At 31.4% G+C, this 19,667-nt stretch overlaps 1 protein-coding gene across 4 annotated transcripts in view; it reads right to left on the bottom strand.

Annotated features, from left to right (window-relative positions):
* LOC127719908 (phosphatidylinositol 4,5-bisphosphate 3-kinase catalytic subunit beta isoform-like) overlaps window positions 1-19,667 on the bottom strand; it is a 77,656-nt gene that overhangs the window by 13,776 nt on the left and 44,213 nt on the right. For 3 of the 4 annotated variants that reach the window (XM_052226272.1, XM_052226273.1, XM_052226270.1), the window contains 7 exons: window positions 17,229-17,438; window positions 16,017-16,138; window positions 9,052-9,195; window positions 7,704-7,857; window positions 6,807-6,848; window positions 2,205-2,335; window positions 1,151-1,260 (listed from right to left, as the gene is read on the bottom strand). In XM_052226272.1, the coding sequence (XP_052082232.1) occupies window positions 1,151-1,260; window positions 2,205-2,335; window positions 6,807-6,848; window positions 7,704-7,857; window positions 9,052-9,195; window positions 16,017-16,138; window positions 17,229-17,438 (913 nt within the window). The remainder of the gene's footprint in view (window positions 1-1,150; window positions 1,261-2,204; window positions 2,336-6,806; window positions 6,849-7,703; window positions 7,858-9,051; window positions 9,196-16,016; window positions 16,139-17,228; window positions 17,439-19,667) is intronic. The other variant, XM_052226271.1, reaches the window with a different exon arrangement.

Raw genomic sequence — 19,667 nt, forward strand, 5'->3', positions numbered from 1 at the left:
TAATGGTCACTTTCAGACCCTTCCAAACGTTTTCTCTATATAATTTAACTCCTTTCAGCGTTCACCTAAATTTCTCATGAAATCGTCATTTCAACCTTTAACAACAGCCATTTTCATCTTTTTAACAACCAAAATATAATCATGATGAAAAATATATATGTTCAGTATCAAGGTCAAAATGAGAATGGTAGCATGTTTGCAACAGAGATCTATCAATAAGAGGTGAATTTGTGAATTTCTCCTGTTTCACTTCATTCAGTTTAGATTGAAAACCATATCATCGATTTTCTCTACCAATATTAACTATTTCAAATATTTTCTTAAAATTTAGAGCGTCAGAATCAGCCATTTTTTATTTTTCTGCTCACACAAACGATAACTCTACCAATTGAAAACACTAAAACAATTTGCCCTGATCCTGACCATGTTTAATGTCTGAATCATATTTTTTCAGAACCTTATTAAAAAGGCCACCTTTCTTGAGCAGTCACTTTTGATACTTCCCATGAGTGACTGCTTAATACAGGTTTGACTGTAGTCATATACACATAATACAATAAACAAGAATGTGTCCATAGTACACGGATGCCCCACTTGCACTATCATTTTCTATGTTCAGTGGACAGTGAAATTGGGGTCAGAACTCTAATTTGGCATTAAAATTAGAAATATCATATCATAGGGAACATGTGTTCTAAGTTTCAAGTTGATTGGACTTCAACTTCATCAAAAACTACCTTGACCAAAAACTTTAACCTGAAGCGGGACAGACAGACGGACAGACGGACAGACGAACGAACGGACTCACAGACCAGAAAACATAATGCCCTTTCTACTATCGTAGGTGGGGCATAAAAATGTAAATTACACACCTGTCAAAACTAAACTTTGCAAAGACATTCAATGTCTATTCTACAATAATATTTGTTTTGCCCCCTTCCCCTAAACAAATCCTATTTGATTACATGAATGTCATAAAAAATAGACCTTATCAGGTTCAGTTCCAGGGTTCTGGGAAAGGGGCGTAATTGTAAAAATAGTGAATTTATGCTAAAAAATTATATTACCCTCCACTCCCCCTCCCACCTCACCTACTGAATCTGCTATTGCTTTAATCTATACTACATAGTGTAACAGTTAACATTCTCACCATCTCCACATTTATAAATCAACTGTATGTTTTGTCCTTTTTCATCAGCATTTGTCCATTCCAGCCAAAATGGCTTCTTTTTAGAGTCCATTACTTTACAGGATTTCTCGCTATAAATAAATAAATAAAATCTTGTATACTGACTTACTCTATTTCAAATATTAATTTCCATTTAATAAGCTTACAACATTAATAACAATGGACTTTGGACTGCTTTTCTCTGAGCTGTCAAAAGCAGTATGAAATTGCCCTAGTCCTGTATCAATTGCCCATCATCATTAGTACTCTCTGTTTTGAGTAAACAATGATTTTTCTTATTGAGAACAAAGAGAAATTGTACAAGACTGATTATATATTCTTTTTAAACCAACAATCCTGTTTAATTATCATCATTGTTACACATTGGAACATCAAACAATTCCAATTTTCTTTGAAATAAATTTGGCACTTCAGTAAAACCTGTTTAAAATGAACCTTAAATAATGTTTGACAAATCACAACTTCATCTTGTCTAATACAAAAAGAGAAATCAATTTTTCATTTTCCATTCATATAAGAACATCTTTGCATGTACATGCTTAAACAATTTTGTCTAATTTATACATTAAGGTGATAGGACTATATATATTACAGAATGCCTCTTTGTATGTATGTACTTACACAATTTTGTCTAATTTATACATTAAGGTGATAGGACTACATATTTTACATAACTCCTCTTTGTTTATATGTACTTACACAATTTTGTCTAATTTATACATTGAGGTGATAGGACTATATATTTTACAGAATGCCTCTTTGTTTATATGTACTTACACAATTTTGTCTAATTTATACATTGAGGTGATATGACTATATATATTACAGAATGCCTCTTTGTATGTATGTACTTACACAATTTTGTCTAATTTATACATTAAGGTGATAGGACTATATATATTACAGAATGCCTCTTTGTATGTATGTACTAACACAATTTTGTCTAATTTATACATTGAGGTGATATGACTATATATATTACAGAATGCCTCTTTGTATGTATGTATGTACTTACACAATTTTGTCTAATTTATACATTAAGGTGATAGGACTATATATATTACAGAACGCCTCTTTGTATGCTCCCATCTGCATAACTTTCTGTAATGGAGAGTCATCTTTTTCTTTACCCTTTTTCTTCAAATTCTAAAAAACAAAACAACACTATGAATAAAGGTTTATTTTATTCCGCTCACATAGAGATCATGTGATGTATCAGTTGACAGTGCCAGCTCTTATTTATTATGCATGCAGCAGTTGGAGCGGAAAGAGTTCCATATGGCACCCCCACGGAATAAACTGTAATACATTATTGTGTTCTTTTAGTATGGTGGGGGTGCCATATGGAACTCTTACCCATAAAAATATTACTGTTGACATCCTTGGCTTTCAAATAGTTGGCATTGAGAGTTAATTATGAAGGTTAATCCAGAAAGGCATTTGGGACGCAAGAAATTTATAAAGTTTTGTTTTCATTTTTTTGACACAGAGATATGTCTCGCCTTTTTGTAAATTGATAGTATAATGCAAATAATGAAATTAAAATAGCAATATTTAAACATGTGAACTATGCAAAACATTCAAAGTCAATGAACCATAACTGAATGTGCAGCGCCAAATAACCTCAATGGAAATGAGAAATGCCAATGCATTTAAAACTGCATACCAATATACTATTGACTAATTATAAGTGGTTCCCTTTAAACTAAACTAAACACAAACTACTTTAGGGTATTCAAAAGTTTCAAAGTCAATGAACTATGATGAGGGGGCAAGTCATATAATCTACATATAAATGAGATGTTCCATTGACAATACAACTACATACCAAATATCACTGGCCTAACACCAGTGGTTCTGTATAAACTAATACATTATTGACGCCGCCACCACAAGAAACAGCTCAGATTGGTCTCATTTTTTTTTTAATTTGTTGAGGCAACACAAAAACAGGAAATAATAACTGTATATTAAGAGGAAAGACTGTAAGAAGTAACAAAATTTTGAACCTTTGGCAGGGGTAACCAGACAATATACACAACCTCTTTCCAGCAGAAACAATCTTGATTTCTTTTATTACAAACTAGACAAAAGTACATCCTCCACAAAGCCTTTGCACTGAATTTTAATAAGTGAATGGTATTTTGCTCTATCTGCAGCATGCACAATAAATAAAAGCTGGCACTGTCAACTGATACATCCCAAACAGCACTGTGCTGAGAGAAAATTGTTTGATTTCAAGCTTAAGGTGGATCACTGCAATATATTTCCTCAGATAGAATTTTCTTATACTTTGCCAGAATGTAGATTTTTTTTAAAAATATAATAAAAAGTGTGAGTCACCGTGCTATTTTTCAAGCTATAAGTCGTGCAAAATTGCCCAAATTTGCATAGATTATTCATTAAGACACTTTATTCATGAAAAGACACTTTATTGTGAATAAAAAGACATCTATGAGATAGAACTTTGAAATAAAATATGAGAAGATAGGTTTTAAAATATGCTTTAAGAAAATAAAAAGGAAAAATGATGTCACCGACCTTGTTTTCTTGCTACAAGTATAAAATTGATAATTTCTATAGGGGTACATTCAGTAAATAAATATACGTTATCAGGGACCGCCCATTTGGGGAGAGCTTATTGTTGCAAAAGATGAAATAAAATTGAGAATGGAAATGGGGAATGTGTCAAAGAGACAACAACCCGACCATAGAACAGACAACAGCAGAAGGTCACTAACAGGTCTTCAATGCAGCGAGAAATTCCCGCACCCGGAGGCGTCCTTCAGCTGGCCCCTAAACAAATATATATACTAGTTCAGTGATAATGAACGCCATACTAAACTCCAAATTGTACACAAGAAACTAAAATTAAAAATAATACAAGACTAACAAAGGCTAGAGGCTCCTGACTTGGGACAGGCGCAAAAATGCGGCGGGGTTAAACATGTTTATGAGATCTCAACCCTCCCCCAATACCTCTAGCCAATGTAGAAAAGTAAACGCATAACAATACGCACATTAAAATTCAGTTCAAGAGAAGTCCGAGTCTGATGTCAGAAGATGTAACCAAAGAAAATAAACAAAATGACAATAATACATAAATAACAACAGACTACTAGCAGTTAACTGACATGCCAGCTCCAGACTTCAATTAAACTGATTGAAAGATTATGTCTTCATCATATGAATATCAGGCAAAATCCTTCCCGTTAGGGGTTAAGTATCATACCATCATAACATATATGAGAAGAACATAACCCGTGTCATGCCAACAACTGGTTTTTAAATAAATGTGTTTAGTGCCGATGCAAAGACCCTATAAGTGAATCAATATTAACGCCAAAATATGCAATCTTTAATGACCTGACAACAGTATCGTAACTATATCCCTTCTTAATAAGTCTATTTAAAGGTTTTGTTAGCTTCAGAGGTGAATACTGACATTTTTGTGCTTTATAAAGAATATTTCCATAAAAAATTGGATGTGAAATACCTGAACGTATAAGAAGTCTGCATGTTGAGCTATTTTTACGAATGATGTCCTTATACCGATGATAAAATTTAGTAAATGTTTTGACTAGTTTGTGATATCGAAAACCCTGGTGTAATAATTTTTCAGTAATACATAAATGTCTCTCGTTAAAATCTAAAACATTGTTACATACACGAGCGAATCGAGGCTACATTTGTACTTTAATGAATGATATATGAAAGCTTCTGATTTCTAAAGGTAAATCAGGTATAAATTAATTCAAGACATAGATTTGCATTAAAGTCAATGGGAGATTTTTTACTGAATTTACCCCTCTATCATATCTTTATAAAAATTTTACTCTTTGGGTTATCTATCCTTAAATGGCTAAGTTGACAACTTGATTCTAACAAACAAAAATATGTGGTATTTGATAAATCAGTCTGTATAATGCAATAAATCACTTATTTTTGTTTATTGCAATGAACAGTCTAATCCATTAAACGCCAATCCGTCTAAAAAATTTGCAGGTTCAAGAAAAGAACTAGACCTATTGTGAACTTCCATTTTACAATCCAAGATGGCAGTATACAGTTTATCTACCTTAAGGTGGTACCCAACACCTTGACTAATATTAATTTGGCTCGTTTAATTTTCCTAAAATTTTGACAAAATGTTTACTTTGACCCTTTGACAAAAATATAAAAATTTCGAATAATTTGAACCAACCACTTTATCAGAAAAATTTCACTGGTTATATAGCAGTTTGACAAACACTAATTTTGATCATTGAGAAGCTTAATATTTCCTTAACAATACAATGTGATTAAAACGTTTAGCTGATTTTTACAGAGTTATCTCCCTGTAGTGTTAGGTACCACCTTAAGGGTTGAAATGCTAGTATATTTGAAGGTAAAAACTGTTTTTTTTTTTATTTTCTAAGCTGTAAGATGAGCTGCCAGTCCATTTAACAGTGCACTGTTTATGCAATATTTTTAAAAGTGACTTAGTTCCACAACCATCATTTAGTTACAATTTGCTAAAATCTAGATCTTGAAAAAACATACCTTCAGAAAGTGCATTTCCATTTTGCAAAATATAAACAATCTAGTCAAAACATTACAAGAGAAGATGAGCAGAAAAACAGTGTACCATATATTAAAAATAAAGGGAGAATGTGTCCATGGGACACAGATGATACTTGCATATAGGGGTAAAGTCAGTAAATAAATATATGTCATCAGGGACCGCCCATTTGGGGGAGAGCTTTCTGTATAATACTGAAGTCCTGTGCTCTTCTGATTGGTAGACAATGTTTGTAATAAATATTTTTTGATAGATGGACCAAAACTAGACTCTAAATAAAAAAATGAATGCTTCAAATGCACTTAATTTTTTTACTACAGGGTTGAAAAGTAATGGGGTCAATATAGGAATTAAGTGCGAATCTACAGTGTTTGTAAACAAGGCCATGTGAATGCCCAAAAATGCCGCATGACCCTATGTTTTGATTGTTGCAAAAGATGAGGCTACATTTGTACTTTAATGAATGATATATGAAAGCTTCTGATTTCTAAAGGTAAATCAGGTATAAATTTAATTCAAGACATACATTGACATAGATTTGCATTAAAGTCAATGGGAGAATTTTTACTGAATTTACCCCTATAAAGTTATAAAGGGACATAACTCAAGAACAGTAAAAGTGACGCAACCCAAATTCAAACTTGATATGAGTGTTGTGGTAATATGCATAGTGTATAACTTAAGTTAGAGAATGGAAACTCATTTTGGGACGTACCTACTGATGGAAAAGGGTACCACAAAATGCCCCCTCCTCTGCAGCGCAGACACAAAAACTAGACAACATTATCATTAAATTTTAAATAAAATATTGTCTAAACTGATTAAATCTAACTACCCATCATTTTCTGTATAGATCATGAAAATCTGATCCTGATAAAATGTAATTCCTTTCACATGTACTTAAAACCGCAATCAAGATAAGCATACAAACTGTACAGTGCATGGCATATTCAACTATCCCAGTAACAATAATTTTATGAAAAACATAATATTAAAACTCTTAGCACACTGTGTGTATGTGTGAAACATTTTGCAAAATCAAAACTGTCTACCTACAAGCCATGTACTCTGTTGTAATTTCTGCTTCTTAGCAAATGTCTAGTCAAAATGCAAAGAAATACAAATAATACTCATAAAAATTTAAACAACATGGAATAAGTAACTATGACCATCAGTTCTGATGTCTGCTTTCTCTAAGTATTGGTAGCATTATTATATAATCCATAGTAGTAAATGAACTTGACCTGTCTCTGATATTTATAAAAAAAAATCCAGAAGTAAACATTTTGAGCAGGGAAAAATAAATAACGTAAAGCACTAACTGAAAACATAGGAGTCCTCATCTCGTATTGCATATTCTAATAAACTATAGTGGATAAACCCATCAGGTATATCAATTCTACCAGTTAAGCACTTATAAATGTACACTTTTGGGTAAAAGCTTAGAATATAAACTCAACTGTAATGTTTTAAACAATACTTGACAAAGTTGCCCCATTTTTTATGTTAACATTAGTTACATGTGACTAAATCATGATTTGTTTGTGATACTTACTGCTGCTTTGGTATGTATATCTGTGATAGATTTGAGTTTTTGTAAGATGTCTTGTTGCCTTTCTAAGATGAACATATGACTGTCATGTGACTAAATCATGTGATACCTACTGCTGCTTTGGTATGTATATCTGTGATAGATTTGAGTTTGTCATGTGACTAAATCATGTGATACTTACTGCTGCTTTGGTATGTATATCTGTGATAGATTTGAGTTTTTGTAAGATGATCTGCTGCCTATCTAAGATGGACACATGACTGTCATGTGACTAAATCATGTGATACTTACTGCTGCTTTGGTATGTATATCTGTGATAGATTTGAGTTTTTGTAAGATGACTTGTTGCCTATCTAAGATGGACATATGACTGTCATGTGACTAAATCATGTGATACTTACTGCTGCTTTAGTATGTATATCTGTGATAGATTTGAGTTTTTGTAAGATGATCTGCTGCCTATCTAAGATGGACATATGACTGGGGTTTGCCTTGAGATATATTTCAATGATTAAACCATACTGGACGGTAACAGATGGGTCATGCATGTCTGACCTGAAAAAGAGAACACAAGATTTAGTCAAAGTTGGTGGTTTATTCAAAGTATTTTGGTTTCTCAATCAGTAAAACTGGCCACTGTGAAATTGTGGAGAATATATATATATGACAAGTCTTCTTTTTTTTGCAATTTGAGTTCAAAATTTAAATTAAAGTGACACCACCAAAATTCAAACTGGATCTGTGTTTTGTGGTAATAAGCATTGTGTATAAGTTTCATACCATTTGGTTGTGGCAAACTCAAGTTAGAGAATGGAAACCAATTTTGGGACGTATCGACGTATGGACGGACATACGTACAGACGGACAAGGGTAAAACTTAATGCCCCCTCCGCTACGGCAGGGGCATAAAAAGTATTATAAATCTATCAGGTAACATGAAGGGTATTCACAGGAAAAATCAGCATTCATTTTTTTTAAATTTGTCTTTCATTTTTAGTTTAGGGCTTGCATCTATTTCAAACTTTAAAAACTGCCAAAAAAATATCATTTTTAGATCTTGTCATTAATATTAAAGCCCTATCCAAAAAGAGAGTTTGCTACAACATGTCCGATACAAAGGGTTGATATTTGTAAACATTTTTAAATAAAGCTGTGACCCCTATCAATCAAGAAAATGAAGTTAGTTATAACACTGTACAACAGTGTCCTTCATCAATTACTGTGTGCTGCCATAAATATTCATCACTTACGATTTTTCACTATATATTTCATATAAAACTAAATTTTAAATTTTTGTTTATTATGAAGTCATCTCTGGTTTGAATTTAGGCATCTTGGTACCAATAGAAGCAGAATTGTCACGTTTATTTGCTTATTTGATTGTGTTTTTGTTGTGGAGCATTTCCATGTTTTGATGTTATAAACACAAGTATTATTTTTGGTTAGGACATTTGCTATATATTTCAACCAAATTAAATTGTACAAAAAATTATACGTGTTCACATCAGGAGAAAACAAAAACAACTGAGGACAAAACTATGACCAAATAAACAAATTTTATTTACACAATTCTGTGTCTTTCAACATGGTATGTAAATATCCTAAATATTTTTTTGAAAAAATGTGTTTTATATGAAAATATTAGCAAAAAGATTTATGTGACAAATACTTTTGGCCATGTACTGTATATGCCCAGTATATTTCATGCACAATTTGATAACATTTGTAGTGTAAATTGTGTAAACTCACTTGAGCAACCAAAATAATTTATGTCCTATATTACGATTCTGAAGTGCTCTCCGTAACAGGAATTTGACTAGATCACAATTTAAATAGTTCTCATACTTCAAAGCCTGTACCAACTGAAGCAAATACTGAGCCAATTCTTCGTCACTGAAAGATACAAAAACAAGAAGATTATTTTAAGCATCAACAAACAAAAAGAAAAGAATATTGACTGAATGTTTAGAATTGTCAAGCCCAACTATTTCTTTAAGAGTCCTATTTTCTTAGTTAGCAGTCATGTACATGTTATATCTCTATAAATTGGTCGGAGCCTTAAAACATTTTTTAAGAAATCAAAAAAATTGTAAAAACACAAAATTTCATTTTTCAAAACTTTTCTGAAAAAAATAACTTTTAAACGGAAAGAGATATTTGCAGAGTTGTCAAGTCACAACTGGAGATTTGAAAATTTTCAGCTGGAGTTTTGGCTTCATAACTGGAGATTTTTAATCGTCATTTTTATCAACGTTTTCAGTGTTTATTTTGATGATAATTAATTAATTAAAGTTTAGTAACATATTTCCTTTTTTTATTTAATGAAGTATTACTATTAATGTAATCTCTCAACAAGATGAATAAAGATCTCAATTTTGCCTTTGTCATGTTAATAAAAGAACAGAATTCCAATGTCCCCCGCGTTGCACATATTTTATCTATCCAGGGGCAATAATTAAAAAAAAAAAAACTTTTTTTTTGGTTGTTCTTTAAAACAATTTATAAATAAAAAAGCGTGCGCGGGGGACAAACATTTTTTTATTGTATACTAAATATTTCAAACAGACCTTCAAGGGCATTACTTATAGTATACTATAAGTTTTATAAAAAATAGTACCTGTGAGAGCACTAACAATGCCATTTTCCATAAATTTAATATGACAAGGGTCATAACTCTTTTAAAAAAAGTCGATCGTCCACCATTATAAAACTTGTCCGAGATATTGCTGATATTAACCTATAGTATAAGTTTAATAAAAATCTGGCAAAAATTTTACTCGTGAGAGCGCAAACAAGGGCATTTTCCATAAATTTAATATTTCCAAGGGTCATAACTTTTTAAAAAAGTCGATCGTCCACTATTATAGAACTTGTCCGAGATATTGCTGATATTAACCTATAGTATAAGTTTTATAAAAATTTTGCAAGAATTGTACCCATGAGAGCGCTAACGAGGCCATTTTCCATAAATTGAATATTTCCAAGTGGCATAACTCTGTTAAAAAAAGTCAATCGGCCACCATTATATATCTTGTCCGAGATATTGCTGATATTAACCTATAGTATAAGTTTTATAAAAATATGGAAAGAATTGTACCTGTGAGAGCACTAACAAGACTGGATGGAGGACAGACAGACACACGGATGCCCGGTATTTCCAGGTCCCACACGTTACGCGGGGGACAAAAATTGCGTTGAACTCCATTATCAAGTTACTAAAATTAAAGTCTTATGTGTTGGAACTTTTGTGAAATCATAAAATTATCGGAAATAAAAAGCAGATGATACTTTTCTTACTATTATAAATGCAGATGGCTGTTCCTTTGCTTTTTGTGTGTTTTTTTACTGTGCATGTACTGATTTTGTGTCATGGATGGATACCCAATATCCTTTGTTTTTTCTATTATTGTTTGTAATTTTGATACAATATTCTTGAAGTAGTACAGATTGCAAAAGAAAATCAAAGCCTGAAAGGCAGTTAAAGCAATTGCTGCCTAGTTCATGTTTTTGTGACTTTTATCTTTCATCCACATGTAAAAGATTAAACCTGACAGGAGTTTATGTAGTGAGAAGAAAGGATTTTCCAGTGGAAAAAGTCACTATTTGAAGCTTCATTACATATGATAAGCTTAAGAAATTTAGATTATGTACAATAAACTAGAGCTAAATACATAGCAGGACTAATAACCCCGCACATGCATGTAAGTCGTTTATCTGAAAGAATTACACTGACTCTAGATCTGGAACAAAGGTTAAGGTTTTAAAAACTGTAATTAATTCTTGCATTTATTTCTACAAATCCCTGATGACTGTCCAAAATGAGAGTTTTAATTAAAGTATATACTTGAAAAAAAAATTAAATGCAAGCTTAAAATCAACAGTGGTCAAAGTAAAAGTCACAGTGACCTGATTTTGATATGTTAAATTACTGCCTTCCTATGATGCATCTGTATATCAATTTTGGTCAAATTAAGTTCTACAGTACAACAGTAATCAGTTATGCCCTGGACAAGGTTCTTATATCATAGGGGTCAAGGTAACTGATTTTGGCAAGTGACACACCCTCATTCAATGATACATCCATATACCAAGTTTGGTGAACCTACGTTCTTCGGTTCAAAAGTTATTGTCTGGACACATTAACTATCATAGAGGTCAAATTCAAGGTTACAATGACCTAATTTTGGTAAACCTAAGTTCTAATTTCTTATATACAAAAGTTTTGGCATCATTAATAGCATTGGGGTAGAAAAACAGTCAAGCTCACAGAATACTGATAATACCAACTGTGATCAACCTAAGTTCTTTGGTACAAGAGGTATGGTCCTAACAAAATTTTTCATAAGGGTGAAAATGAAAAAGTCAAGGTCACAAAGACCTGATTTTGGTATGTGATAACCCCCAATCCCATGATGCATCCACATACCAAGTTTGGTTAGCTGCAGATTAACAGTGCAAAAGTAATGCACTAGACATGAATCAGATAAAATTTCACTACCAAAGGAGTAAAAGGTCAAGGTTAAAGTTACATTGATTATGAAAGGGGGGCATGGGTCCTTTTCTACATTTTTTGCTGATTCTAAATTTCTTCCAAAAAAAAAAAAATTTGCTTCTGAATGGATGTGAAATAATTGTTTGTTTCTACTGAAAATATGGAAAACATAATATGACATTGTGTATCTTGTTTCTGTGTTATTGAAAAAATAGTTTGCTTTTCAAAACAAAAATGAAAAAATCTGTTTGTACCAATAATAAACTATTGACACTCGCATTTGCAATTTTGATAGTAAAATGCAAATGTTGAAACTAAAATGGCAACATTTAAACATGAAAACTATGCAAACCATTCAAAGTCCATCTACCATGACTGAAGGGGAAGGGGGCAAATAATCTCCATGGAAATGAGATGCACTAATGCTAATACATCTGCATACCAAATACTTTTGACATACCACTAATGGTTCCCCTAGAACTGACCTAATCACAAACTAATACATGTAAATTAAGCAAAAGTTTCAAAGTCAATAGTCCATGACTGAGGGGGTGGAACCAAAAATCTCCATGGAAATGAGATGTGCCAATACTTAAACAACTGCATACCAAATATAATTGACCTACCACTAAATGGTTCCTCTTAAACTGACCTAATCACAAACTAATACATGTAAATTAAGCAAAAGTTTCAAAGTCAATAGACCATGACTGAGGGGATGGCACCAAATAATCTCCTAATCACACAAACTAATACATGTAAACTGATCAAAAGTTTCAAAGTCAATAGACCATGACTGAGGGGGTGGGGCCAAATAATCTTCATGGCAATAAGATTTGCCAATGCCTATACAACTGCATACCATATCATTGACCTAACACTAGTGGTTCCCTGTAACCTGACCTAAGTAATAACTAATACATTGTTACTGCCAGTGTGGTATTCCTACTGAGTTAACCACTAGTTGTTGATGCTACTAATCCCAATATACTGACAAATGTACCTAGTTTACATTCAAAAATCCCAAAAAAGAACCCTGGCCTTGAGTTCCGCACCCTTCTGTGCTTACCACCTTTAATCTAAAATGACCCGAATTGTTTTTGAATTTAAGTGCCCTTTTCGTGATCGCTTTACCATCAGTAAGTTGATATACTCCGTTCTAATATATAGCAATGTTAAATTCAGGGGTATTACATTTCGGTGTAACTTACCTTTGTTGTAAATAGGGAATAAACTTGGTATAGGTTTTAACTTTATATCAATAAAAGACTTAAAAACCAGCAGAAAGTCCTATTTTCATCTCCAAGGGGGACGACATGTTTACCCAGCTTATGGTGAAGGCAAATATAGTTGCAGAAAAGAAAAACTCCCAAAAAGATCATGTCATTTTAATCAATTTTAATAGATAAGCTGGGTAATAATTTACCTGACATCATTATCTTTATTGCTCATATATTGCAATTATCCAGGGGTTAAGAAATCCACTAGCCCGACACCCAGGACTAGAGCATTTACATCTAGGGCAATCTAAACATGTAACCAAATATGACTGACGGATTAGTAACAAAATATTATTGGCGTTTCCAAAATAAAAAGTGGAAAATCCCTTCATCTCTATTCTATCTTAGCCTATCAAATTCAATTACGTCATCTGGGATTCCAAGAATTTGAACTGATTTTGTATGTTTTAAAAATAAAACAAATGACTCTGGGTGGACCGGTATCATATCATGTCTGTACTATCATTATCGATTTCTCCGTTACTGGCTTACTTATCGTAATGTACATTGCTCAAGCCGAGACTTTCAATTAATGGTACTGGGGGTAATACCGTATGATGCATTGATTGATGTGAACTGTTACTTGTAAGAATGATTTAGCCTTTCAGAAATTACATGTTAACATAAAATTCAAAATTAATGATCAATCAAAAAAATTTGAAAAAAAAGTGAAATGAAAATTCGACAGAACCACGTTGTTGAAACTGATACACGTGTGGGCATGTACGCAGGTGTGAGATTTAATTTTGCATCTGAATTCTTTAAAAATGCAAACATTATCATAGATACCTTTATCTAAACGTTCATTTCAAGTATTTTCAAGAAGAAATAATGTGGAAAGAACTACATAAACTGAATAGACAACTTTGACAGCGTACATGGAGTTTTGTGTCCATCTTTAACCATTGACTAGTCAACATCCGGTAATAGGAAAAATGCTTTTTGAAAAAAAGAAAGTACAGTTCTGACAGCGTGATATTGCATTAATAAAGAGTTTAAGACAGATTTTAGTTCACTAATTTCTAACATTTCGTATGTGGACTGTCAATTTAACAATTTACGTCAGAACATTAAAATTATATCAAAAGTCTTCTGAAGTTTAGTATCGTTTTAATGTCAATTATTCAGGCATTGTGATGATGCCAACATTTTAACAATGATTGCCTTTGTGACTAAGGCTGACAGGATTGAAATTTGAATCAGAAAAAAATATCCAGCTGACTCAAACATTTGTTGGAAGTCCGGGCTATCAGGTTTGATTTGCTGGGCTAGCAGTTCTATCAACAGGACAAGTAAATCCTGCTACCAATAGGTCCTGGGCTAGTGAGCTGTAACAAAATTTTTTAACCCCTGAATTATCATAATTAATTTAAATTTGACCATTCAGTTTATGATTTCAGCTTTTATGGTTTGAGTGTTCTATCACAGAACTATAATTTGTTTTAGAATAAAAATCATTCATTCATACATACCGTACAAACCGATTAAAGATTTGAGGATTTGACCGTTTGCTGAAATATTCATGAAATGCACATTAACTGTCGATTAACCTGTGAGCTGGCTCACGCTTTACCCTTTTTGTTACTATTCACTTGTCCCGTAAATAATATAACACAACTTACTTTTGAATAAAGAAATTTTCAGTTAAAAGTTTCAAGAAGTCATAGTAAATACACTTGATGACTTTCTGCATGGTCAAGACTAAGAAATATTTCACACCATCAAATGATAACATGCTGATCACGTATTACACAAAACCAAAGACATGACAAAACATTATTAAAGTAAATGAAAATATTATATTTATTTAGTTCGTATTATACAAATGACAACAATCAGAAACATTCTTTCAGTTAAATGTTATGATTTTTAAAACTTCAGAATATAAAACACAAAACTTTTTAATTCCAGAGATTTACAGGTAATCATTTTCATTACCTAAAGGGTCATTATGATATTTGACACTGTCTCCAGAATTATCCTTGATCAGTTGATGATCAGCAGTTAATTATTATATAATAAGTTTACAGAACGGAGTCTTTCAGTGCCATTAGAAATTAAGGAAGTCCTTTATAAATAACAGGGTCAGTAATTTCATGGAAGCAAGTGTAATCAGAAAGCGTGAAATTGTGCTACCAGTACTTTTTAAACAATTAATGTGATATGGGATTACATCACTACTATAACATGTGTAGTGATTTTACAATAATTTTATGAATGAACAAGAGCAAATTGACTTCTTCAAAAAGAAAGACAAATCAAACAACAAAATCCTAAAAGGGATAATTCAGTCAAATATTCAATATTAAATCAACAACTGACATGATTCGATTTTTTGTTGAAAAATCTCAAGAACAGAATCTCAGGTATGAAAAATGCCCCTTTTCACTCAGACTTCTACGATCTTTGATATTCAAATACATCTACAAAAGAATATTTCAAAACTTCACAAACCCACTGTTGTTTTTCAACTGTTTTTTTGAATGTATGTCACTAGAGAACATACATAGGGTTTTAGAATAACAGACGAGAAATCTGCTTAAAATTTTTGGCTTGATCTTGTTCACAAAAATGGCTATACACAACATCATCAAAGCAATTGCTTTAAAAACAGGGGTTCATGTGCTCATTTTTTAGCTAGAAATAACTGATTTGATGACATCAGTGATTTTTCCACCAGTTATGTATGCTTATCATTATCAACGCTGCGAAAACAAGGCATTAAATTTGGATACATTATTATCTACCCTTGCTACTGTATTGTATGCACTTAAAGCCAAATCTCAAATGATAGGTGGTTAAATTTCCCAATTTGCTAATATCCCACAAAAGGTAGTTGTTATACTAGTAATATAGTTTATATGTAAAGTATATTTTTTTGGAATTTCTACAGTAAACTTTTTTAAAGGTCAATTTTGGCAATGAAAAGACAATATACTTACGTCAGTTCATCTAACCATTCAGTAGCTTTCTTTCTTACATATTTATCTGGGAATGTAAAATCTAGCAATGTTAATGCTTGATCTGCCTCTAGTGTAGGCCATGTCTGTAATAGAGCCTGCATCTGTTGAATAAACATATATACAGGTAAAATCTAGCAGTGCTAAAGCTTGAACATATATACATATTCTTAAAAGACTAAATATATCATCAGATATCAAGAGCATCCAATAAAAACACAAATATCATATAAAAATTGAGAAAATAGTATTGGCAAGTTAATAAAATATTATAATTGGCAACTTCAGTACAACAATGAATTTATTGTGACTTCATACACTTTGTTTTTGCAAAATTGCTATAATTGACTAACTTACCATAGATGGCTGTTTTAAGCATGACTTTTGATAAAAGTAAACATGAAAAGCAAACCAAATAACAGATTATACTTAAAATGAAATTGATAAAAATAAAACTTGTACAATGTTGTATCTGCCATACATTGTTATGCATACTGTAAATTCAGAAATTTTTGCTATTTTTTTATCATTGGGAAAATTTCGACAAGATAAAAATTGCAAAAATAAAAACTCGCATTTTGAATCTGAAAGCATTATTAGTATGAAGCATTTACTGAAATCGCAATAATTAAGTTCACATTTTAGTCCAATCTTCAAAAATTGTAAAAAATAAATGCACACAGTAATTTTCGGAATTTACAGAATCTGTTAATATGATAAAAATGTGCAAATGGACATATTGAGCAACATTTGCAGACTTTTGACAAATAAAAAAATTAAAGCATATATCAAAGACAAAATTGGAAAACATCTGATTGACATATACTGAATGATCATCTGAAGAAAGGATATAAAACGAAGTAATTCCTTTGAAAATGAGGGGTTTGTAAGGTGTGGATGGGGTTAACAGAGTATAGAATATTGGGCAAAAAGTGCAGAATAAAGGCCCAAAAAAAATTAAAGAATAGAGAATAATGGGTGCTGAAATATAAAGAATAGAGATATGGGCAAAAAAATAAAGAATAGAGAAAGATGGCATAAAAAAGTAAAGAATAAAGAAATTGAGGACCCTAATCCAGACCCTCTTTTATCCTACTTTCTCTTTTGTCACCAATATAAAGCCCAAAGAAACAGTAATTACAAAATTCAAAAGTAGTTGCCATCAGTAAACAACAAAACCACAGAGTTTTTTACCTTGGAAACTTCAATATGGTTGTCCCAGCTGACTGAATATAACACATACAACAGAGCGTGTGGGAACTCATGGAATTTGTCGCGTATGTCATAACGCATCCACCAAATAAGTTGTTTCTGCTGTTCGTCCAACGTCTGAATTACTATGTACTGGTTAGCTTTCAAAATGCTGTCCAACTGCTGAACAATATTCTTATTTGGTCTCCATGTCTAAAATATCATAAAATATGAAGTAAAACATTTAACTTAAGTTTCCATAAATACAGAAAGTTCTGGAGAGGAGTTATTTTTTCATGATCACTTGATTACTATATATATATATATGTATGAGTACATAATTTGTGTATAAACAACACTTCAAAGTAATTGAATAATAAACATAACATAACTGTTCTGTAAATGCTAAAATTTGAACAGTTCATCAATGTAAAAAAAAAAATTCATCATATTTATCTCTGATATTATACCTTAAGATTTCCCGGTTTACATCATAAACTTTAAAAACTTTGAGCAGAATTCACATATGGATACCTTCCTGCCCATTTGTATACTAGATATGATAATTCAGTCCAATATTTTGCTAAAGGATTCTCCCAAAATGATTTGATTCAAGAAATAAATTAGTTGGAACATATAAAAAATATAACAGAGATCCTGTGAAATTTAAATAATATAAAAATAAGAAGATGTGGTGTGATTGCCAATGAGACAACTCTCCACATGAGACCAAATGACAAAGAAATTAACAACTACAGGTCACCATACGGCCTTCAACAATGAGCAAAACCCATACTGCATAGTCAGCTATAAAGGTCCCGAAATGACAAATTTCAGGGACAGGCACATACAGAATGTGGCGGGGTTAAACTAGCTTGAAGGCGCCAACCCTCCTCCTAACCTGGGACAGTGGTGTTACAGTTCAACATAAGAACAAACTATAAAAATAAGTTGACAAAAGGCTTAATTCATCAGATGGATACAAATAGAAATACTTCTAACAAAACATAGAAGTTTAGATCTGGAGGGACATTTATTAACATTGGATTAAAGTCATGAAATTTGTTTATTTTCAAAACCTGCTTCTAAACCAGTTTCTGTCCTCATAATACACATAAATCTCTTTAATACTCAATTTCACACAAAAATAAAAAAAAAATAAACCATCACAATTAAGGTAAAAACTAAACATTTATAAAAAGTTTTTCTTTAAAATTGTATTAAGATCAGAACTATAAAATATAAAGTCAACAGATACATGAAAATCAAGATGAATAAAAGGAGATGTGGGGGTATTATTCAATGAGACAGCAAACCAACAACAAAAGAAAACCAAAAGACATCTGAAGGGCAGCAGTCTGCAACAATACAATATTCAAACTCTAAATAAGAGTCTATTAAAGTTGTGAATATTTTCAATCGAAACAATAAAATATTTGCCATCAATACCCATCTCTACAAATTATAAAAATAATTAACATACGAAAAATATATTGATAAGGTTTCAGACTTGGGACAAGAATATACAAATATAGCAGGGTTAAACTGGTTTAATGAGCTTTCAACACTACCTTTTTTACATCTCTGTCAGCAACTATAATTAGTGTAATAAGTGGAAATATTTCCCCACATGCTTTTTCCAAAATGTAAATATTTGACCAAATACTTTTTTTCAGAACTGTAAATATGTTACAAAAATTTTTTTTCAGAACTGTAAATATGTTACCAAATATTTTTTCAGAACTGTAAATATGTTACCATATACTTTTTTTCAGAACTGTAAATATGTTACCAAATACTTTTTTTTCAGAACTGTAAATATGTTACCAAATATTTTTTTCAGAACATGGTAATATATTACCAAACACTTTTTTTCAGAACTGTAAATATGTTACAAAATTTTTTTCAGAACTGTAAATATGTTACCAAATACTTTTTTTCAGAACTGTAAATATATTACCAAATACTTTTTTTCAGAACTGTAAATATATTACCAAATACTTTTTTTCAGCACTGTAAATATGTTACCAAATCCTTTTTTTCAGAACTGTAAATATGTTACCAAATCCTTTTTTTCAGAACTGTAAATATGTTACCAAATTTTTTTTTTCAGAACTGTAAATATGTTACCAAAATTTTTTTTTTCAGAACTGTAAATATGTTACCAAAATTTATTTTTTCAGAACTGTAAATATGTTACCAAATACTTTTTTTCAGAACTGTAAATATGTTACCAAATTTTTTTTTTCAGTACTGTAAATATGTTACCAAATACTTTTTTTTTCAGAACTGTAAATATATTATCAAATACTTTTTTTCAGAATTGTAAATATGTTACCAAATACTTTTTTTCAGAACTGTAAATATATTACCAAATACTTTTTTTCAGAACTGTAAATATGTTACCAAATACCTTTTTTTTAGATTTGGATTATGACTTAA

This window comes from Mytilus californianus, unplaced genomic scaffold (assembly GCF_021869535.1).
Source record: "Mytilus californianus isolate M0D057914Y unplaced genomic scaffold, xbMytCali1.0.p SCAF_11, whole genome shotgun sequence".
NCBI lineage: Eukaryota > Metazoa > Mollusca > Bivalvia > Mytilida > Mytilidae > Mytilus > Mytilus californianus.